At 40.9% G+C, this 24176-nt stretch overlaps 1 protein-coding gene across 1 annotated transcript in view; it reads left to right on the top strand.

The window, feature by feature from the left end:
- man1a2 (mannosidase, alpha, class 1A, member 2) overlaps positions 1 to 24176 on the top strand; it is a 132108-nt gene that overhangs the window by 69643 nt on the left and 38289 nt on the right. Inside the window, exon 6 of the mRNA XM_020631969.3 lies at positions 12769 to 12849. Coding sequence (XP_020487625.1) covers positions 12769 to 12849 — 81 coding nt within the window. The remainder of the gene's footprint in view (positions 1 to 12768; positions 12850 to 24176) is intronic.

Below are 24176 nucleotides of genomic sequence, written 5' to 3'. Positions count from 1 at the left end.
TGTACCATACTGTATATATAAACTGAATGTCCAATTTACAGCTCAAGTTACTCAGGTAGATAGATAGATAGATAGATAGATAGATACTTTATTGATCCCGAGTTAAATTCAAAGCATCCAGTAGCAGGTTACAAAGACGTACATGACATGAAAAGCATTTACAGTGAAGTAATGTGACCAAACTCAAGTTATAAAATTCTCTTTCCAACCATTGGACTGGAGTTTACCCATCGCTCAGGTGAAACATCCACATGTAAACAGTATCTGTGGTTCTTTTTTCTTCATTAGCCGTGCTGCTGCTGTTTATCCTCTACTTTCAAAAACTGAAGACCAGCCAAGCCTTACCTCGGTTACTCCAAAAATATGTTACGTTCGAATGCTTTATACTGCACATTCGGTTCCTTTCTTTGTGTTTAATTTTTATTTACCTTTATTTAAATGGGTTTGTCGTGGAACAAGCAGTCAAGGCAAGAGACCCACAGGTTAAAAGCTCAGAAAACAAGCTTCTTTATGTGAGAAATGGTTCTGAACAAAAGCAAAAAGAGTAAATCAGTCAAAATGTATGAGTAGAGGACTTGTTAGAAGAGGTCAAAAATAATATAACTCTACTGTAAAAAATAGTGCTAACTGAACAAGATATGAACTAAACTAAAAGGCCTTGCAAAAAGACAACTGAGCGGAATACAAAACCAAAACTACATTTGAAGCTTTTATCCTAAGGCAACTGGACTTGTTTGAACCCCCTGCCCTCCATGCTGTCTCACTTGGTGTGTTCCTCTTCCAGAAAGCCAAGCTCCACCCTCATCTTTTGTTCAAACCAGGAAGTCCAGCACATCATAACTCAAAAGAAAAGATAAATCAATTAATATAACTTCATCAAGTCAACAAACAATGACACAATAAATTGTTGTGCTTTGTCTTTGCTTGACTGCAAATTAAAATGTGATTGCTGTTGTGAGGGTTGCGACCTACAAACTTCAGTTGTGTGGCTGTCCATCACAGGGTTGGACGCATTGAGATCAGAGATCTCCAAGAAGAACACAGTACTTCATACTGCCTTCATTTGGATGTAAATACAGCTGATTTGTTTCCAATACTGAAAAACTGCACTAAAGTTGTTGTGAGTCTCTGTCTTTTCTTATACAGCCAGATGGGTTACATTTGATTAACGATATATATATATTGAAGGTAGATATTCAGAGCTTTAGTGTGTTCCTCCACTCATGGATTGTTTGCACTTATAATCATCATCCCTCCTCTTTCTCTCGGCCCATTTTAATCTATTTTCACTTCCAATCTCCTCTCCCACTCTTTCCTTAACAACCTCTTCTTTTTCATTGCCCGTGTCCGTCGGAACTGCAGCTCTCCTCATTTATTTCTCTGTTTCAGTCGTCCTCGCCCATTACCGGCTTCCTTCTGCGCCTTTCCACCTGTCAATCACCTCCATCCACACTCCATTCTCTTGTTTCTTTCTTTTCTCTGTTCCCTGAACACTCCTACAACCTTGTTCTCCTCCCCGCCTTACATTTTGTTATATAAAAATACATTTCCCTTATTAAACCGCACTGTCACCCTTTCCTCCATTTTCTCTCGTAGTCTCTATTTCATAACAAATCCTATTTTTTTTATCAGTTCCTCTTTTCATCATCTGCCACTTCATTCACTTATTTTACTTACCTTATACTTTGTCCAACCTCTGAGTTAAATTTTGCTTCATTACCTCCCTTATTTGCGTTATATACTCAACCCCTTCCTCATTTTATCCAGTTTATTTCCTGTCACTGTCAGCCCTGTCATAGTTCTCCATTCCTGTTCCCTATTTTCTCCCTGTTGTTTATTTTGTCTTTCTAACTTTTGACTTGTTTACCTACCCTTATGAACATCTTACTAAGCTTATTTTCATTTATAAACCCTTCTTTTATATCCCTCTTTTATCCAGTTACTATCCATGCTATCCCTCTGTCTTTTGTTCTGCATTATCTCTTGTCTTTCCCTCCCTGTTTTTCCAATATGGCCAAGCTGTCATCCCATATTTTGCCACATTTCTCCCCTTGAAATCATTATTCCATCCATGCTTTCTCCTTGCCCTCCTTCGTCTCGGTTTCCCCCTCTTTTCTTACTTTCTGTCTGCACTAGTGTTTGACGCCTGAGCTTGTTAGTCCCCCCTACTGAGGCAATCACAGGGCAGCTTGCAGGTAGGCAGAGGGGATCTTACTGTCTGACACTTGGAGGGCTAATTAACCTCAGGATCACTGTGGTTGAGCTGTGGAAGGAGGGATACATGGAGAAATCGGGGATGGAGAATAGTGGAAAGGGCAAAAAGTCCTAGATTGAATAGAGGATGAGATAGAAATTGGGTCTGGAGAGATGGAGGGTAGAAAACAGAGGAGTCAGGAAGAAAAATCTGGGGTAGAGAGAGTGGAAGAGGGAGGACAGACAGAAATAAGTCTGGTGAGGATCGATCACAGATTTAAGAGGCACAGGCTTGGATGGATAGATGGAGGGAGAAAGATCAGCAGTGAACACAGTTTGAAGGTGTTTACGGTCCGTGGAGATTTCTTACAGAAAGAGGAAAGAAATAGAGAGAAAGAAAAAAAACAATTCAGCATAGTGTGAGGAGAAAGAGCAGGATAGGGGTCAATTGAACCTTTAGCCCCAGTAGTATCAGAGGTGTTACAGGGCGAGACGGTTATAGCTGAGCCAGTTGGCGAGCACAGCGCTGTCTGTACATGTATGACTCTGTGTGTATGTGGAGCTCTCGCTTTGCTGTGCTTCTGCAACGCTGAAACGCATTGGGAATTCACGGACTGGGACACCAATATTACGCCGTTTTACACTTTTTTTCAACCAGAGAAAACTTTTTCAAGAGAGACATGTCCAAGCAAGCTGTGCATCATAGTAATATTTTCCATATATACAGGGTGATATTTATACCAACAGTTCATACATTTGCAAGTGAACTGAACTCTGTATTGAATATAATCCTGTATGTTTTGGCCTTAACTAGGGCTCCACAATCAATCACATACATTTAACAAAAGTCTCAATTAATTGAATTTATCCTTTATTAATCCTGCAAGGGGAAATTCAGTTTTTACACTGTGTTTAATGAACGTGCTACACAAACATGCACTAACAGGATCCTATGGACATGCATTAATGGAGAGGTCTCAGAGTGAGGGGGCTGACCACAGCGAGCGCGCCAGAGCAGTTTTGGGGTTCGGTGCCTTGCTCAAGGGCACCTCGGCAGTGCTCAGTAAGTTGGACTGGCACCTCTCCAGCTACCAGACCAATTTCCGGACTTGGTCCGTGCCGGGACTTGAACCCTCCGATTAGCAACCCAAGGCCGTACAGACTGAGCTACTGCCGCCCCAAAAGGTTGTTGCATTGGCCGGGAATTGAACCCGGGCCTCCCGCGAGAATTCTACCACTGAACCACCAATGCAGAGCATTGAGCACGACACATGATAAATTATTAAAACATGCGATGCTTTCTCGCTCAGCATGTTAACACTTCAATTTCACACCATTTTAATGCAGTTAGATGAAGCCTAATTGAGCAGTCAGCTACCTTCAGATTACTCGGTGCCAATAGATATCGTAGGTATTTGATATCGCTGAACTCTGTATTACACTACATGCTTTTTATTAAAAGTAATGTATTAAAAGTAGTATAATTAGTATTAAAAAAATTATCAGATACAGGTTTCATTTGAATGAAGCAGTTTTGAGATTATTTGGTACTTGGCTATTTTAGTATATTCATCATAGTAACTAAGTACCCCGTGTCTGTGTACGTCAGTTACATGATTCAACCACAAGGGGGCTTTCGCAGATCTGTAGTTAAAATCTTTTTCATTAGTAGTAGGGTGCAAATCGCTCTGAATCTAAAAATAATTGTCCCATTTGTGTAACTTCTGATATGACCGAGTCATGAATCTGAGCAAAGGTAGGTAGGATCTTCCTAACAAACTATGTCAACCATTAATTTCAAGACACACTTTAATTTCTTGCTCTTCAGATTTTATCAGTCAAAGTGAAACTTTAGGATATTGGTTTTTCTCCGTCATCTTCTGAAACTTGACAAGGATATGCACACAGATAAAGTGAATGACACATTAATGAAGAAAACATCAGACCTTCATGAGATTTTAAAGGAATGCAGAAAGAAGTTGCCAAGTAAACATTATTGGAAACATTTTACATTTTGTTGGTGTAAAACCTGGCAAATGCAGCTAAAAATAAAAACGGCAGCAACTGGATTCTTTAAATAAAAGTTTTGAAGTGAAAACTTTGCAAAAACATGATTTTTCCAGCCCAGTGATATTGAAAATACCTTTAGGAGCAGCCACTGTAATAAAACCTGCCTCAGCAACAAACAGCTGAGAGTCACGCCTTGTGAAAAAGGTTGAGTATTATAAAATGCGTTACGAATCTAATAACAAGGACAGGGATATGAGACGATGATGAAACTGCAGATGTGTTTGAGTAGAGTAATACGTATGAGATGCAGGAGAGACGAGGAGGAACACTTTGGTTCCACAGGAGGAGGGAGATGGAGAGGAGAGATTAGAGGGAGGAGAGGATGAGACATGATGCTCCTGTTAACGAGTCAGAAGGAGGGAGGTGTGGCACTCTGTTTTCATTAACAGCTTGGTTTGATGCTCTTATACCTGCATGCATTAGGCAAATTATTCAGGCACTAGCTTGCAGCTAATGTAACATTCATGAAAGGTTAAACTAGCAAAGACGGACTCCTAGCAGGATGGTCATGGCTTTGCTCTGACTTCTGCTCAGGCCTTTAACAAAACAGGTAATTCCCCAGCTCACAGCGAGCAATACTTTCCTGGACTGCCGTGGCCTGGCAGCGTAATTGGCTGCAAAAGTGTTATTAAGCTTGGCCTTTGCGAAAATCAAAGATTTGTTGAGCCCAGAGGCTTTCAGCACCTCCACCCATTGCTGTAGGGCAGGAAGAAATACAAAGTTTGGATTTCCATTTTCCAGAATAATGACATCACTCTTGATCAAGTTTATTTTCTCACCTGTGTGTGCATGTTTAAGTTACTTCACCGTACATTAAGCTTCACTGCTGCTCCCTGTTTGACCTGAACAGTGACTTAATGCTTTTTAGTTAATCCGTTGATATTTGAAGACTGACTTTGGATTATGTTTAAATCTTGTCTTTAAAATATTAATACTGCAAGATTTAAAATTGTCCCACTTCCATCCATGGATATATCGTAGTAAAGGCTAAATTGCTGAGATCTGTGGACACTTAAATATAGCTCCAACAAAAAGACTGAAGTGACAGAAGAGTTATCATTTAACATAGTTATCAGATACTGTTTGTTTTGACCAATCCATCAGATAATTATCATCTAGATTGGTTCATAGGTTTTTATAGTAAAGCCCCATCTCAAAGCAACATTTTGTGATAGCAAACTGAAAGTTATGCAGGACCAGGTTGACCCAGGGTTTCAGTCCTGTAACTGTGCTAGGTAAGAGATGAAGGGGAGCATTGTGCATTTCTGAAGAGGCTTTTGAAGTGATCGCCATATTGGAAATGCTATCTCAACCCAACATTTGATCACTATAGTAACAGTCAAACTGCAATAGATGGGGCGGGCCTTAAGCCTCCTGGCAACCACCTACAATGCACCTACATTTTTTTAAGCTTGATAAAATCTAGACAGTAGTAGCCATAAGACATTAGCCATTGATACTAAATTCATTTTGTGAACCTGGCTGTAAACATGTTTATTTCTACTGTACAAAATGAGCATTTTGAAATGAGCTCGAATGGAGACTCATCTGCTTTTGCAGCCAGACTCTGGTGGTCACCATAGGAACAGCAGGTTTATGCACTTCCTCATTTACTCAATTTTTCAACTCTGGAGGTTGCTGCTTTCCTGGTAATGACTGGCCTCACGGACCACCTAGCCCCAATTCAAAGCAACTTGACAAAGCATGTGAAAATGTGAAACTTTGATGGAGTTTTGATCTGTTTCAGCTGAAATCTCAACTTCTTTCAAGCTGCATGTATGTTCACTGCAGATTTATTTTTGAATGCTCACAGTGTTGTGATAAAAACTTGCTTCAGTGTGATAATTAACATTGACTTTTTTTTGTGAACACAGGGCCAATTACACTGTGGTTAACGTCAAAACCACTTTGAATTGGTGAGTTTGGGTCAATATTTACTCACTCCACTTTGTTCTCCAAGAGCCTAAATGTTTTTCCAGCCAAGTGCAACCAAGAAATAAAAAAAGTTGTGAGGAACTGAAATTAGGCTCAAGTAAATTTGGAGTCCTCTCCCAGTGGAAGCTGAAATATTTACTCTACACGAGAAAACCTTCCCTGACATTTCAGCTTCAGTAGTGTTGCAAGTTCCACTAACTTTTTGTGAGTTAAAGTGGCAGGTCTTGATATATTTTAATTTAGCTTGATCATAGATAAATGAATCATAGAGCATGTTAGTATCCATCTGTGGGTCAAATAGTCTTCAATAGTTTCCCACGCTTTAACATATTAATGCACTTTTTGCGTGCGTCTCTCACAATCTCCCTCCACCAGCCTTCACTTCGGCCGCCCACCACCACATCTCCACTTCTAATGAATAATTAAACAGCTGCCATGTCAGGTTGAGCCAGGCAGTGAGTCACTGTTGGAGTCTCCAGTGTCCTGCTGGGGCCACCGCACTGCAGCCGGCCCTCACATGATGGATGTGACGGTGTGAGGGCTGCAGCCCTCCTCTGCAAGGCTCAAAGATCCGCCAAATTAATGGACTCTGTTAGCAGACGCATTAATAACCCGGGTTAAATTGAGGATTTGATCAGAGCAGATACGACGGAGATGGAGAGATATATTAATCCAAGCCATCAAAGAGTACTGTGCTTGACCAGGTTTAATTATAACGATGCCAGAGCTCCTTTTTGAACGTTTTTCATAGCGGCTGACTTGGGGAAAACACCAGCCAAATGTTTGATGTTGTGATGGCATTCTGGACATAAAAAGCAGAGTTTTCTTTAAAAAATACAGCCTCATAAGTTCACATTCTGCTGCTTATTTTCCACTGATTTTGCTGAACTTTTTCTGATCCTACATGCTGAAATCATGTCATGTTTGACAAAATCATACGCCCACTCTGCTGTCTCTCCCCCGTTCCCCCTTTAGCCCTCAAGGTGGGAGACATTTGACAGTGACTTCCCCAGCTCTGTGTGTTCCTGTCTCTTGTCACAAGTCATTGGAGAATTTAATATTTTAGCAGAGTTGCCTGGATGACATATTTTTCGGTTGTTTCTCTGTCAAACTTTAAAGACCATCATCACAGTTTTTTAATGCTTCAATGAATTTAGCCACACAGTTCAGTCGGCTAAAAAAACACACCAAATATATGTATGGGAGCTTTTCATTTATTTGTTGCATTACACTTTTCAATCTCAACTTTGTGTATGTACCGTATCAAAGAGAAATTACTCACACTTGAAAGATAAATGCTGAAGTTTTTTTTGTTGTGTTCGCCTCCAGTGTACTGTTATTTGTCCCTATAAATTTGATGCAAAACACACAGAAGACTCAATTAATGTGGAATCAGGGGGAAAACAACACAAACACATTACACCCAGAAGTTTAACATGATGCAACCGTGCTGATAAGTTTTAATATCTCATTGCTAAATGAAGTACAGTCTAGAAAGTTTAAAAAGTTGCAGATAGAAAGCCAGGACTTTTACATAAGTTGCAACAACTTGGGTATGTGTCTCTTAAGTAACAGCAAGTAAGTAAACATTTAATTCAGTTCAGTTCAATTCAATTCAAAAAACTTTATTTGTCCCCGGGGGGCAATTCAAAGGCGCACAGAGCAGTAAATTAACAACAGTGCAAGTAGACGAAACATTTAAAGGTGACATATTATGTACAATACACTTTACCATGTTTCTCTAACACTAATATGAGTCCCTAGTCTGTCTACAAATGAGAAAAGTCCATCATCTCTGTCTTTTGCCTGCTCCACTTTTCTGAAAATGTGTGCTCAAACAGGCCGTTGGGAGATTTTCCCTTCATGACATCACAAAGGGCAGTAACCCCTCCCTCAGGTGGGTGATACTCCCACAGCTAGGCGTTTGTTCTGCTCCTCTGAGTCTGCCTTCTCACCGCAAACAATAGAACATGGAGCGAGAAAGCCCGACACACCCAAGCCCTTCGAGAGAGGGGCGTGGTCAGACACAACTCATTTACATTTAAAGGTACAGACACAGAAACAGCATGTTCTGAGCAGGGCTGAAATAGAGGGGTTTATAGACATGATCAAATACAGGATCAGAGTGGATTTAGAACAAGAAACTTCACAGACATGTTTTGGGGAGCTCTGAGACTTATTTAAACTGGTTTAAAAGGAGGATAATACATGTGACCTTTACTGATAAAGCATCTTAGATAACATAATTTACAAAGTGCTTGACATTTAATATATATATTTTTTATCTTACAAAAAGTCTACTAGAATCGAGACTGACTGTGCTACACAATCGTAGAATAAGGATCAACAACAGCACTCTTTCTGTCAAGGAACTTACATGTCATAGAACATAAAATCTGTTTTAATCAAGTTTACAAAACAGCACTATTTATTATATAAAAGTAATATAAGATCAAATGTAAAACACAAAATTAGCAACGGAGGATTGCTATAGCTGGGCAGTGGGCACGTATATTAGCCCAGAATAATCATGACATTTTCATAGAGTTGTTATTGCCGTGGACGATTAGGGCTGTAACTAACAATAATAGTCTTTGACGATGATCTGTGTCCCTTATTTTCTAAATCGTTTAGCTTTTAAAATGTCATAGGAAAGTACAAAACGCTCCTTCTTTCCTACAAGCCAGAGAGGATGTTTTCAAATGTCACATGAACCATTCAAAACCCCAAATATTTTCAAGAGACGTTAGGGTAAGGTAAAGGGGGAGATATTAACATGAAGCTGCGTCCAACCACTCTGGCAAATGTAAATATCAGTATTGATCAAATTTCTTGCAGTTGACTTACTGATTCCAAACGTTATGCACCTAAAGCTCACATTTGTAATATAGCAATAAGTAAGGTCTTTTATCTGCTTTTTGTAACATAACAATGAGTAAGGTCTTTTTACCTGCTCTTTCGTAATGTTAACAGACAAAGAGTAAGGTATTTTACCTGCTTTTTGTAAAGTGTCTCGAGATAACACTTGTTATGAGTTGACGCTATACAAATAAAAATTGATTGATTGATTTTAAAGGAAGAATGTGCAACTGTTTGATCCAGTAGAGGTCACCCTTGAGTACCAGCATGAAACCAAAACAAACTGCTGTTTGGTGACACCTCTCCTCCAGTGACACACCTCCAACACCTCTCCACTCGAGTTTGCACAAAGGAGTTCTCAATTAGAACACACCATAATTAAGAACCATTAAGCACAAGAGGCGGACAAAATAGTCCTTTGCTCAAGCTGCATCACCTGTGTCCTGCATTGTTGTGTTAGCGGGCTAATGTTAGCAAACTTTGGTTAGCTCATAGCTTCATATTGCACATAATCTGACTCAGAATGACCGTGATCTAAACACCCAAATAAGCAGTGAGTAGGTTCTTCTTCTTTTCTCTAGACCAACACGAAAACAGCTTTATACACAAGGCCATCTTGTCCATGTAAACACGGCTCTGACAACAACACAGCCAGCGGGACTCGAGCTTCTCCCTCATTGTAGACAGTCATAACTCAGAGAGACATTTACACAGGATATACTTGATTTCTGCTTTATTTATGTGTAAAATGTTGCACATTCTTCCTCTAACCAAAATACAGTATGTTGAGCTTAAGGATCCACTGACCGTTCAGCAACATTATGATCCTGTAGTTCGAGAGGCAAGAGTCACATCTAACTGTATTATAACCATTTTTTGTTGGACTCCAGGAAGAGACAATTTAACAACAAGGCGTACAACAGACATGAAACTGCACAAAAAGAGAGGACTTCTGAGTTTGGGTAGACAGATTGCTGTTTATTCTTGCTGCCTGCTGGATATTAATAGAGAAAGTAGAAAGGGTTGTAGAGTGGATGCTATCCACAGGGGAGAAAGAATACAGTATGTCATCTCCAGCTCTTTTATAAAAGATGAGAGAAGGAAAATGACTCTGCTGTCTTTTTTTTTTTTTTTTTAAGAGTTTCAGACAAAAGCAGTTGATTTAAATCAGAACTTATATTCCTGTCGTGCTCTCAAGCATCATTACCCAACCTGTGTGATTCCTCGCCGGCCTGGCTGTGTTCATTGCAGGCTTTTTTTCTTTCTTTCTTTTTTATAACAGGGCTGGTTTATAGCCCTTCTGCTCGTCGGGGTCTGGCCTCCTAAACTACGGTTGTAAATGGCTAACAAGTAAGGCTGACTGACAGAGAGATGGGAGTTAGATGGATGGCCGCTGCTTAACATAGCTGGCCTTGAGCTTTATGAAAGCTTCTGAACTAGCCATGACCGGAGGCCGCGGATGTTTTGCTGTGTGCTGGCTGATGTACTGTAGCTCTTTCATTCTTCTAATTAATTATACAGAGAAAAGGTCCTCGACATCAGTTTACATCTCTACTTAAGGGCCTTAACATTTTTCTATAATCTATTAATTAAACTTACTCAGTATGAATATATCCTCTACAAAATTTGCTCTTGAAAATCTTTACCGGGTCCATTACTCAGAAAATTGCTATTTTTATACGTTATGTTTGGGTTTGAAAGTAAACTCTCTACAGGATAAATTAAGGACACAAGGGGACTTAATGAGTACCCTCATACCCTGGTCATATTTGTATTATTTGAAACCTGCAAACTCAAACAGCTGAACGGTTTACTACAGGCGGAGGAATACGTATGTGTTGCATCTCAAGTAATACGCTGCAAAGTTTTTAAAAAAGTTTTCTGGGCTTAAAGTTAGTTTTTTCTTAAAATAAGCAAAACTAAAATTTTAAACTGTCCCCATCTGCAGCAATGTGGAGCCTTACTGCTGATACTCAGAGGCCGAGCTGACCAGCAACTCATCAGCATTTTAAGGGCGGCAGTAGCTCAGTCTCAGTCGGGTTAGGAACCGGAGTGTCCCAGATTCAAGTCACAGTGTGGACCAAAGTATGAATGTTGGTCTGGTTGCTGGAGAGGTACCAGGTCTGCCGCTGAACAGCTCTGGAGCGCTCCCTGTGTAGCAGCCCCACTCTGACATCTCTAAATGAATGCATGTCCGCAGTATAAACCACAATTTCCCTTTGGGGATTAAAAAAGTATGTAAAATAAAACCACACACTTAAAAAAAACAAAAAAAACAACGAACTATCCCTTGAAAATATTTCTATATTCATATCTTGGTGATGATTCTTGTAGCTGATTACGTCAACTCAGTCCTGGCTCGTAGTTACAAACAAACCATTTAGTATAAAAAGACCCTGAGCTGTCCTGAAGTGTTGCATAAACAAAGCGCTCTATTCACTCAGTGCGTCCTTAACGCTCCATGCCTAGAGATGATGCTGCGATCCCCACGGGTAGAAATTGTAGTCCTGGTCTCTGTTCTTCTACACAACGAAGGCTTCCCAGCAGCTCTATATGATTGTTAAAGACACTGACCTCTACCTTGCTGTCGTAGTAGTAGTAACCATATTTAAAATTCAGACACTGTTTCTGTTCTTCTTCACCTCTTTAATTTTCCCTCTTGAGAGCATTCACTTTTAAAACAAGGTTACTGCAACTGACCTTTAGCAAGATGTGCAAGTTCTCAAGTCTTGAGTGTTTTCATTTCTTCTGTGAAAATATCAGCGCAAGGTTGCAAAGTAATTTGCAAGTAGCCCTCAGCATTTGAACATTGTCGTATTGTCACAGCCTCACTGTTGCCAGGGCATCAAGGGAGTTGTCAATCAAAGAGCAGTGAAATATTGTCACATGAATTACCTAACTGTGATGGTCATGTGCATTTTTGTTTTTTTCTGTCTGCAGAAAATGAATGTACAAGTGCTCACAGAGACTGTTTGTTTATTGGAAAGCTGCTAAACAAGCAGTAGAGTGGAAAAAAGAGGATTGTTTAAAGATTCAACCCTAATGAAGTGAATCGTACTCGGGAACGGTTTGAAACATTCGTGCCTAATGTGAAAACGCCCTGAAAGTAAATGTCTGGCTGTAGTTTGAAGTCATTTTATTATAGGAGCTCCAAAGACTCTCCAGTAAACCACACATTTTTATGCAACTTCATATCAACCTACTACGTGTCTTCAAATACAGCCCCCTTAGTCAACAACGTTAATATTTAAAGATTTTTAGATTTTTCATTCTTGCCTGTGTTTAAGAAGCTGTCATCGGTTTAAGGCAGCACTGCTTCACTCCACTATAAAAACAAACACCCTGTTGCTTTCCTGAAGGGCAGACTAGTCGATGTTTTAATGATGGGTACACTGTGTGGGAGTCTGAGTTGTTAAAAAATGTATGTATCTTCATTCCACCCGTAGATTTTTAGAATATTTTGGGCAGCTTTGCTAACCCGTTGATACAAACACTGTGGGAGAAGAGATGAAGCAAAACCACAATCTGTGCTGGTGGTACACAAATCCCCCAGAGGAGCATAAGACAGTTTAGGGAAAGAGACCCTTAAATTGATTGACAGTGGCGCAGATTAATGTTTGGATTTGAATTGGATCTGAATGGTACAAAACCAAAAGAGCATTCACATTGATAAATTAGCCAGTCTAATGTGTTGGTCTTTTGTTTTCCCAGAATGCCGAGGTGTCTGTGTTTGAGGTCAACATTCGTTTCATAGGAGGACTGCTGGCCGCCTACTACCTCTCTGGACAGGAAGTAAGTACTCACCTGTATGTGTGTGTGTTTGTGTGTCTCCAAATAACAACACGAGCTGATGTCACTCTTTTCCTTAACTCCCCCCCTCCCACCCAAATCAAACTCAGTCATTCATGAGATCTTGCACAAGTGATTATAGAAGCAGGGGGTTGGTTTGGGAAGGAGGGAGACGGAACACGGAGGTGATGGAGGGAGAGGAGAGGGTGGAGGAACGGCTGTGACGGGACAGTGACGATGAGTGGAGGGTGTGTGAAGGTGGTGCTCACAGATAAAGAGATGGGAGTGGAGAATGAGGATGATGAATGGCCGAGGGGGTTGAAAGAGCAAGCGAGACTCATTCTTCACTCCCGGTGGACGCGTCCTTGAGCAAGGCACTTAACCCCTCATCTGCTCCTGTCAACAAAACAGCAGGATAAATTATTGTTTCCGGGCTGCTTCATTGGGAAAATGTGTTTTTTTTTTATATCTGCTTGAATATGATACAGCGTCCCTCCTGGCACTGACAGAAAAGAAAAACAATGACAAGAAGAGAGAGTGTGGGGTGGGGGGGGGGGAGCTGCAAAGGAAGGGTGAGGTACGACCTGTGAAAAAGAGAAGGGAGAGCGTGGTAGGTGGAGACTAGAGTCAAGAAGCAGAGCTGAATAAAGACATTAGTACTGAGACAACATGAAACAGGGAAGTAGATGAGACAGACAACATAAAAGGGAAATGAACACTGAAGAGAGAAGTCGGTTTCAAAAGAGCAGGCTGCGATACATAAACAGAGTTTCAAAGATGAATTGATTTATGGGTGAAACAAAGGCAGCCAAAAAGAAATAAACGCAAGAGAGCTGAAACACAAGCATGAGGATAAAGACACATTATTGCAAAGACAAAAAGCAGCTTTATACGTTTCCTAAGTTGTGTGAAACGATCTAACTGATCAGGAAAAGGATCCAAAGGCCACCTCATGAAGTTCTCTTGTCATTTGATGCCTTTTGAGGAAGACACACTCGTCAAACATAAAGACTAAGGAGGACATCAATTGAAAGAAAAGCGAGATACGAGTCCAAATACAAGGAGGAAGTACAGACAGAGCAACAGATACACACAGAAAAAACAGAGAGGAGTTAAAGTTTAGCATCAGTATTCAGGAGGAGGACGTGTTGGTCAGCAATGATGGATCGTGTTTACTTCTCTGTCTCTCCCCAGCTCTTTTTCTTTTTCTCTCTCCTTCTCCTCTCTTTTTTGTTTAATCTCTTTTGTCCTCATGCCTCTGCTTTTTTCTAAATTCCCTTCTTTTCTTCTCATTGCCTCCCCCTTTCCCTTTTTGTCTCATTTTGAGTCTCCTCACCTGTTCTTCCCTCTTTCTCTTTTTCTGTCTTTTCCTTTAGCTAAGAGGCATTTCAGTCGTTCCAATATATCCCCCCATCTTCCATTCATTTCCCTCTTTCCTGTTCTCCTCTGATTGCTGCATTAGGTTTTGATTCTTTCAAGAAACTCAAAACGTCTCCCCAACATTTTCTTCCACTCCCTGCTTTCATGTGCTTTCCTCATCTTCTACTTCTTGCCCAGTCTCCTATCCTGTTTCCCCTCTTCACTTGTCCCTCTCGCCTTCATTTCCCTCACTAGATTTGTCCCTGCATTGACCTCCTAAATCCTTTACTTCCTTTAATCTCAAACCAGTTAAAGGACCTCCTTGGTGTGTTGATCCCTTCTTTCTTTTCCTCTGCCTTCCCCCTTTATTCCTCAGGAGCTCTATCCTTGTTTGTCCTTTTCCCTTTCTGTGCCTTTAATCACTGCCTTGTTTCTCGTGAGCTAGTTAGCCTCCAATCAAGGCGACCTTGAAGATAACTTTTCCCCTTCTATGTGCAGTGATTAAAGAACCTACACAGCCATCAGCCTTGTAGAGAAAGTAGACAAGCAACACAGAAAAACAGGTCCAACATAAAAAAGACTATATAATCATACCCAAAGTTTTGTCTGCATTTCTTTCCCCTCCTGCTGCTCTTTCTGTATGTGTGGCTCTTTGTCTCTTCTGGAGGATGTTCTGCAGTTACCTGCACCTCATTAGCACACTGCTGTGTTTGCCTGAGCGCTGAAATTTAGAAGGCAAAGTCACAGTTTTCTTGGCTTGACAAACACGTCTCTGGATTCTCACACAAACAAATGGGACGGTGAAACACAGAGGATGGTTGCAGTGTGTCCTGTGTACAGAGATGCATATAAAAGGATGATTATTGAGGGGAAAAAAGCAGTGTTGCACTCTGATGTCCAAGTACAGAGGTGTTCATCGCTGCATTCCTGCTGCAATTCAAGTTTACCTTCATGGTTGACCCAATTAAATAAATGAAACAACAGAGAAACTACCACAGTAACCCTTGTGTCAATTTAAAAGTACGCTCCGATATTTCGGGAACTATTCTCGTTCACTGTCTTACGGGCAGTTAGATAAAAGATGAATAACCTCTGGATTTGGTTTTGGAGAAAGATCTGCTGGTTCACTTATCAGAACATCAGCAGTTTCATCCCAGGCTCTCAAAGTCTGCTCGTGTTTTTGTCTGAAGGCAGCAAAATCGTTATTTAAGTGCAATCCATGAGCCGTTTTATGCCTTTTTTGCATGCCGAGTGTAGCTAAAAACGGTAACCCTTTGTTGGGTTTTGACAGTTTGGGTTCCTGAAAACACACTGTCTCCATCGTTGTGTCAAACTGGCGACATGCAGTCCCTCTGAAGACGGAGACATTTTGCACATGCTTATTACAGTTCCAGACTAAAGCCATGCGTGAGTAAATGGACTACAACAACAATGGCGGACTCCAGAGTTCTGTTTGTGAAAATGTCGACTTGCATGACTCCCAGAAGACATTTTCCTTGAAACTTGCTCGCTTTATTGTTTAGGGTGATTTAAGAGTAGCAACCCCACCTCTTGTTCCGTCCACACAAATGTTTGTGGGTTAGCTATTTTTGTATGTTTACACCTCACCGCTCGGTAGAAGGCAATAGTATTTGTGCATTCAAGTGTTGTTTCATAACAGAGTCAGACCACCAACTACTGGCCTGCCATGTATAGTTCAGCTTTTTCAGTAGTTTTTGCAGAGCCATGTGCACAGTGGTTGTCATCTGAATGCTGAACTTTCTTTATTTGATGGGTTTTTTTTTTGGAAATGTGGCCTTGATCTCCACACAGGAATACAGCGGATCCTGAACTCAACCAGCCTAGCTTAGCAACAAAAGGAAGCAACATCTTCCCTCTCAAAAATGAAACAGTCCGCATTGTGACGACTCCAAAGCTGTGATCGTTTACAGTATGTTTTGTTGTTTAAAATGTTTAAGCAGAAAGTTCAGCGTTGTGCTTCAGCAGCTGTCAGCCCGCATATTAAAGGAAAAGAACAAGGCTGAACTCATCTGATCAAGAGTGCTAAACTTCCATTTCCTGAAATATAAAACTAAAAATACTTTAAAAGGGTCTCAGACCTGAATGATTGGCAAACTCAGTTTATCTCTGCTCCATTCTGAGCACAACAGTTTGCAAGGAATACAGAGAGGGCTTGTGTAGCCAGTGTATGCACACATGGGATCATTTATACAAAGCATCTCCGGTTAAAAAAAAGGCAAATAAAGTGCTCAGAATGCAGCATCATCCCAGACTCTCACTCTCGTCAGAATTGAGCATTCATGTTAACATTTTGGAAATATGTGACGGTGCTGACATCACTGATAAATTCAACAAACTATTTTTAGAAATTTGAAACCATTTCAACATGAACCTTTTCCTTCCTTGTGCTCAAACCTTCTCTCTGTGGATGTCAAATTTTGATTTGCTTTGTTGACAACATATTTTAATGAAAATGTTCTACTATAAGACTGGTCGAGAGTTTGTTGAAGTGCACGTTTAATGACATTTTGCTCCACTTCTAGAAGACTTGCACCTTGCCCAAACACATTTACTTCTTCAGTCCAGAGCCTCCAGCATCAATGTTTTCATTAGAAGAGCTATTTACTGGAGAATCAAATTTAATAGCGGCTTAATTATCAAACAAAGTGCTTTTAACTCGCTCATTAAGATAGCCTCTTAAATTAGCAGGCTCCTGGTCAATGACTTTACACTTTATTCTCAATGTGCCCTGGTTTCGACACCCCCGTTGTTGAAAGTTTTCCTCTCCTGGCTCACATACATTATGCATGTGAGGAGGAAAAACAACTCTCTCCGTGTTGCTGCAAACTAAAAAAAAAAGACTAGAGGGACCGGGAACAACAGGGGACGATTTGAGCGAGGAACGGCAGATTGCACGGAGAAGGGAGAAGGTCAGGGGAGCCAGCCGAGCCCTATAATGTAGGATAATGAGATGAGAGGGACTAAAAGAAAAGCTGCAGACTCTGCAGGCATAAACGCAGCGGCAAAACCACCCTGTGGATGTAGAGAGAGACGGCGGGAGGAAGATAAAGAGACGCAGAATGACAGAAATGGAACAGAAAATTCAGGGACGGTGGTGGAAAGACAGAGAGGAACGGAGATAATGATGGTGATAGAAGAAAAGGCCGGTAGGAAGGGAGGGAATTATACAGAGATGAGATGGAACAGAGCGAAGGATTTAAAGGGTCACAAAAAAAGTGAGTTTGGGGATGCAATGACAGAAGACATAAAGAGTTGTGATAAAAAGAGAAAAATACAAATTTGTTGACAAGCTTTTTGTATCTGCCGCCAAGAATAATGATTTCTAACCTCTCCCTGAAGACCTCCTGTGTTTTCTGATTCCTGTCAGTTTTCCTCTTCTTGTTTCTTTCGGTTTGTGTTTTCAATTACACCTTTTTCTACCTCCTTTGCTTTTACTCTCCTCCTGTCCTGATGCTAGCAGTCAGTCGTCCTGGGATCGGTGACTACAGACTGCACTGTCTGATCTCAACAGGGAACATTTGATTCACTCTTATCTTTTTTTTGTCAAACACTGAACCTGTCAAACAAATGCAGGGTAACATCTCTGACTGACTGGCTGCCATTACTCCTGCCCAGCAGGAAAGCAGAGACACACACACACACACACATATGCAATAAAAAGGGAAGAGGTGGATTGGCTACCACTGTGATCGCTGTGACTGAGCTGGCTTAGCTACGCTGAAATGCGAGCTTGTGATGAGGTGAACCTGCCAGGTTTATGCTCCAGGGAAAGCAAATCCAGCCAGAAAGATGCAGAATGAAAATAAGAGTTGTCTTTTGTGCAACCAAACAGTAACTTGAGGCTTTGCTTTCACTGGATTTGGCAAGTTTCAATTAAGTTAAAATGTAAATCAATCAGACCATGTCTTCTTTCATTAGTTTTGACTCTAAGAAGGAAGAAGTAGCTGATTCACAGAGTACAGATACTGAATTTACTCTGCATTACTTTCTCTTCTTTTAGCTCATTAGCAGAGCCACGTTGAGTACAATACGAGTTGTCAAGCTTTGCATCCTGGCAAATAAAGATTAAGATGACAGAGTCAAGATACAAATAAAACTCATGATATTGCATGGTCTAAGTCGCATCGGCTGACAGTTACAGGCTTTTAAATTATTTGTGGAGAGAAACAATCTTCTCGTGGATGGTCTTGTTTGCTGTTGTTGATCATATAGAGATATCAGGATTAATCTCAGTCTGTTTTTAAAACCAGCCAAAAACTCCTCATGGTTGCTCTCCATGAAACAGAATAACTTTTCCTGATTGCCCCTCGCTCTTCTAACAGTTGCAAATGCTCTGCAGAGACAGATATCCTTTTTAATGCACTGTTAATGTCATCCCACGTTCATACAGTCCTAGGTCTATTGTCGTAGATGAAAGATTGTAAGTGAAGCTTGTTGCCACCTAAAAACATGGCATGGGGGAACAAGAGGATGTGTGGACCATAATACTGTGTATATGTAGTTTTTGGGTGACACCCTGTATAATTTTAAACATCTCATTCCAGCTATGGGCATTTATCTGCAGCTCTAACAGGGGAACTCCTCCATTTAAAAAAAAAAAAAAAAAAAGAGTGGGCTCAGGAATCAACACCTGTCTGAAGACTTTCACTTTCATTCAGCAACAACAGCTTTGGTGATGTTTGGAGGTAAAGTCTGGCTGGCAGTCAGTGTGTCAGTTCATCGCTAATTAGTTGGACTGGGTGGAGGTCAGAGCTCAGTCAAGCTTGTCCACACAAAACAGAGCAATGTACTTCTTTCTGGGGCCTAGAGGCTGTTATATACTTAAGTACTGTTGGAATAATAACCACTGACAAACAGCCCAATACTAGAAGTTGAAATCTGTTATTTGTATGAAAAAAAGACAGAAATAAAACATATGCGATGCCTCTTTTAGAACATATGCAAAAGAGAAACCATTAAGAGTTGTTTAAAAATGTTAATTATCAATCTAAGTACAATATCTACAACATGTTAGTTGATGGAAACTGCAGCATTTATTAAGTACACATGGCTTTGTTGCCAGTCATAAGTGAGATGTATCGAGGCCATCCCACTTGTTCCTAGTAACAGTCGTCTAGCTTCCCCTGAGAATCCTTCTCCCCTTTGCAGAATTTGCTGTGATGATACGCTCAGTAACTAGCTGCTGCTGTGCCAGCAGGCAGAACCACACACACACACACACACACACACTGAGAGAGATGAGCAAAACCAGGAGGGTGTAACAAACAGGAGAGAAATTCTAATTTCATCACAGCTTCAGGAGTTCCAGTCTGTAAACAAATGACTTACCATGCCGCTCAAAAACAGAGGGAAACAACAAAAAAGGAAGAAGTTATAATCAGATTTAAACATGTCGCAGAAATACAGTTCAGCATATCTGAGAGAGCAGAGTTGGATAGATGGAGAGGGACAAAGACCAAATGAGATTAAGGAAATCAGATGCAGAAAATGAAGAGGACAGAGGGAGAGTGAAAGGTTTGAGAAAGAGAGATGACAAGCAGAGAGATGTGGGCAAATGGACCGTGCACTGAGTACAGGAAAAGAGGAAGTATAAAGTTAATGAGGGAAAGTAGAGAATGATTTAAAGTGGGAAATGAAGGGAGAGATATCTGTCTTTGATTAATAGTGATCATATGGAGAAGTAGTTTAACAGTATTCTTTATCTAATTTTACCTTATCGAGACATTCAATGTTTTAACTTTGCATTATACTTAACTTGCATTATGCTTTTTTTCTGTTTTCAGCTACCCTCAGTTGAGAGAATGGTAACACACAAGAAAGAATAATAACACCTCCCCGTTAATGTTCAAACGTTTAGCAATTTGTTCAGTTTTGCACACCACTAGTTAAGGTTATCTGTTGTGATGGAGAAAGTGAATCAGTGGCACAGAAAAAAATATTTTTTCTGTCTAAGTGCCAGTATAGGCAACCTAAATTGAAAACAAATGAGACCCAGTGTTTTGTTTTTGTTAATAAATGTCTTTTTAAAAACCCTCATGCTCTTTTGCTTCGATGCAGGGGCTTACTGTTACAACGGCCTTTGACAACACTAGCATAAATATTGAAATACCAGACAGATTTGAAAAGTCAGACCAATCTGTTTCCACATTATTTGTCAATTCAGTAAGTTGAGTTGGTGGATTTGAAGGTCTGAGCCAAGGAGAGAGAGCCAAGGTAGGGATCGGGATGTTTTGGAACTTCAGAGGTGTTTTAGTGAAGGCTCATAGAGTTGGAATGATACTTGGTTCTGACATGTCAAACCCTGCAGAGTTAGCTGATCAACAACTATCTTCAGTGGATTAAGAAATAGATTGCTGTGCCTTTATTTAGAAATGGGACAGAGTCAGAAAAAGAGAGAGAGCGTAGGGAATGACATGCGGGAAAGGAGCCAAAGGTTGGATTCAGACCCGGGCTGCTCGTTTGGAGGAATAAGACCTCTATATGTGGGGCGTGCGCACTAACTGCTAGGCTACTGGGCCCCAGATTTATCTTTTCTCATATGGACACCATTGCCATTGATTGAGGCAGGATATTGTTCACAGCCGACAGTGTGATATGATGCGCCGCCATCAAATGAGGGATCATCGAGCTAATTCGATAATGTTATTTTTGAGATGTGTCCATTGCAGCTCATCTTTGTGCCCCCTGCCTTTCGTGACAGCCCACTGGATGCGAAACAATAAGATGAAAATGAATCAGGTGACGTGGAAGTGGCATGACAAAGTATGGAGATGACACACAGCGAGCAGAGACACAGCGGTGATTTAATCCTGTCTCTCCTGCCGGCCCTCGGGGGCCTTCTTACCAAGCAGGCGCATTCAGCTCATTTCACAGTCTGCCCCTTAATCCCGTTAGGAAGGCTCCATTACATGTCAACAGAGGCCCACTGCTTACACCAGAGACTGTGTGTGTTTGCTGTGTACAGTTAATGTGTGTGTGCTGTTCCGTGTGTTTGCAGCGCAGTGTGAAAATGCTGATCTTATTAAGTTCTTTAGTCAAGTACTTGGATTAGTTTTAGTCCCTCTTATACAGAGCATTTGTTATGGGGGAATTTTCAGCAAATGTAGACCAAGCTAGTGATGACTGATAAATATTACCATAACTGACTAAGTGATTGTATTATTGCAGTGTTTGTTTTAAAGAGAAATGTGCGACATTTTACACATAAATAAAGCAGAAATCAAGTCTATCGTCTGTAAATGTGTCTCTGAGTCATGACTGTCTACAATGAGTGAGAAGCTTGAGTCCTGCTGGCTGTGTTGTTTTCAGAGCCATGTTTACATCATGTTTACATGGAGGGGACGGCCTTGTGTATAAAGCTGTTTCAGTCAAAGACTAGAGGAAAGAAGAAGAACATACTGCTTATTTGGATGTTAGTAAGTGTCTTTGGATCAAGGTCATTCTATGTCAATGTATGTGCAATGTTAAGCTGCAAGCTAACTAAAGAGCACTAACATTAGCATGCTAACACAACAATGCAGGACACAGTCAATTGCAGTTCGAGCAAAGGACAATTTTGTCTGCTGCTATGACTTAATGGTGCTTCATCTGACGAGATGCTCTGACTCAGTCAGTCTTCAAATGTGCCCTTCCAAGGATATAGTCCCTTGGTTCAGACACAGCTGCTTACTCCTATGCTTCGTCATGACGTAATAAAATACCTATTTAGTTATTGTTTTGATTCATCTTCCTTGAGCTAAGAAACAACAGATTTTAAGCACACACACAAGAGATGATGCTTCTGATAAACAGATATTTCTGTGTGATTTATCTTCATCTGAAGGGCAGGATGAATTTAATGAAGATTACAGTTTGCAATTTGCCTCGTGTGTGTTTTTGTGCTCACTCTTTGTTGTGTGTGATTCTGTCTAGACTCTGTTATCGCTCAGAGCCCACTGCTTTGCAGCGCTCTCGGTCTCTCCCAGCTGCTTGCAGCTTACAAATGATATCCTCATGTGTAATAACTGGATCATTGGCTGAGTTTAGGGCGTGTTTGAGTGGTGGATTACAGCTCTGCCTGTCCCTGGGACGTAACATTGATGTACCATTTGGCAGACATTTTTATCCAAAGCTCCTTACAGGACAATCACACGCATTTTTAGGCTGGGTTGTCTGGTCCCAGTCAAACCTCTCACCCGTACAATGTACACATCATTCTGCACCATAAGGGCCACAAAAACCAGCTTGTGTGTCCCCCTCTAACCTCCTCACCAGGCCCTGCCATACTCTCAATCTGCTGTCTGGGAATGTAGCCCATCGAAACACACAGACCAGCAGCATCGGGCCACTACTAATCCTGGAAGAGAGAGAGTTATAGAAAAAGAAAATGAGAGGGAGAGAGTGCTAGTAGAAACCGGGCAGAGAAGCAGTGGATGATTGTTAGTATGTAAGTAGTGTTAGGCCTCAATGGACACCAGATTCATAGAAAAATTTAAATAATCTGGGGGGCTGGTAGCGCATCGGCTAGTGTGCGTTTCTCATGTATGGAGGTAGTAGTCCTTCAAGCGGGCGGCCCAGGTTCAAATCCGACCTGTGGCTCATTTACCGCATGTCATTCCCAACTCTCCTCCTGATTTCCAACTCAATCCACTGTCCTATCTCTCCAAAAAAAAGGCCCAAAACGGCCAAAAATAATCATTTCTAGTCAATCAATCAAAATAATCTCAGTAACATTTAATCTGGGAGATTTGACCGAAATCTCCAATTGAGTCAATTAATTAGCTCTTAAAATGATAAGCCGTCCATGGAGGCTCTCTGGTGACCGATCTCTGTATCACAATACGGTTTTCTTACAGTTTACATCGCAGAAAACTGACGCACAAATGGCAAACAAGGTGACACTAAAAGACCAACCAATTAAAAACTTGGTTTGCAAAGACTCATAAGCTTCTGATGTGCTGACCAAAAGTGGTGAGATCAGATTTCCTGCATGACCTTGTGCTCGTTCTCCATCATGTGTATCAAATCGTTAAACGTGTGTGTACGTGTTCACAGAGAGTGTACATCTAGTGGTCGATGTCATAGTGTGCTGTGATGCATTTTAAAAGGCTGAGCACTAAAACTGTCAGACCTACAGGGAGAAAGATGGAAACATGAGGCAGCAGACCACTGTCTGGGCTTTTCACCCCCCCCCCCCCAAAGACCTCAATATACCAAACTTGTAATCCTGCTATACTCAACATACCACGAGTTCAGTTTCCTGCAATGTTTTTTAAATGAGTCAGAGAGAAAAAAGCACCCAAACGTCCCGACATTGGATTGTTTGGACTGAATGTCAAAGTTACGTATGAGCAGCTTTCATCCAGTATGAAGACTGCAAAATGAGGACACGATCTTGGGACTACTTATTACCAAATCTCTCGCAACCCCATTTGAAGTTGGTCCTCGTCTGATGTTGTTATCGATGTGAAGGAATGTTTGAAGGATTTCTGTTCAAACCTGAAGCTGCAGAGAGAAAGTGAGATTTAGATTTAAAATATTTCTCCTTGTGCGATTCCTGATGAGACACTTATTTCACACATTTGTAATTAATGTGAGTTTTTTTCACTTCACCAAAGTAAGCACTTTTCTTATTCGTTGTTCTGACAAGGTATGGTAATTTATTTATCTCTAAACCAAAATGTTCAAGGTTTTTTTTTTTTTACTGCACAAGTAAACCAAATTGCCTAACAGTCATGAAATGTGCCTAATTAAATTAGGCAAACACAGGCTGTCGCTCAGTGGTAGGCTGTCGCCCCTCAACCGGAAGGTCGGGGGTTTGTTCCCCAGCTCCTTCAGCCACATGTCCGATGTGTCCTTGGGCAAGACACTTAACCCAAAGTTGATCACACTGCTTTATCGTCGGCATATGAATGTGTGTGAATAGATTAGTTAAGACTGATGGACACTTTACATAGCAACGTCTACCATCA

The sequence above is a fragment of the Labrus bergylta genome, chromosome 13 (assembly GCF_963930695.1).
Source record: "Labrus bergylta chromosome 13, fLabBer1.1, whole genome shotgun sequence".
Classification (NCBI taxonomy): Eukaryota; Metazoa; Chordata; class Actinopteri; order Labriformes; family Labridae; genus Labrus; species Labrus bergylta.
The sequence above is the reverse complement of the archived record's forward strand: the minus strand, read 5'-3'. Positions and strand labels throughout refer to the sequence as shown.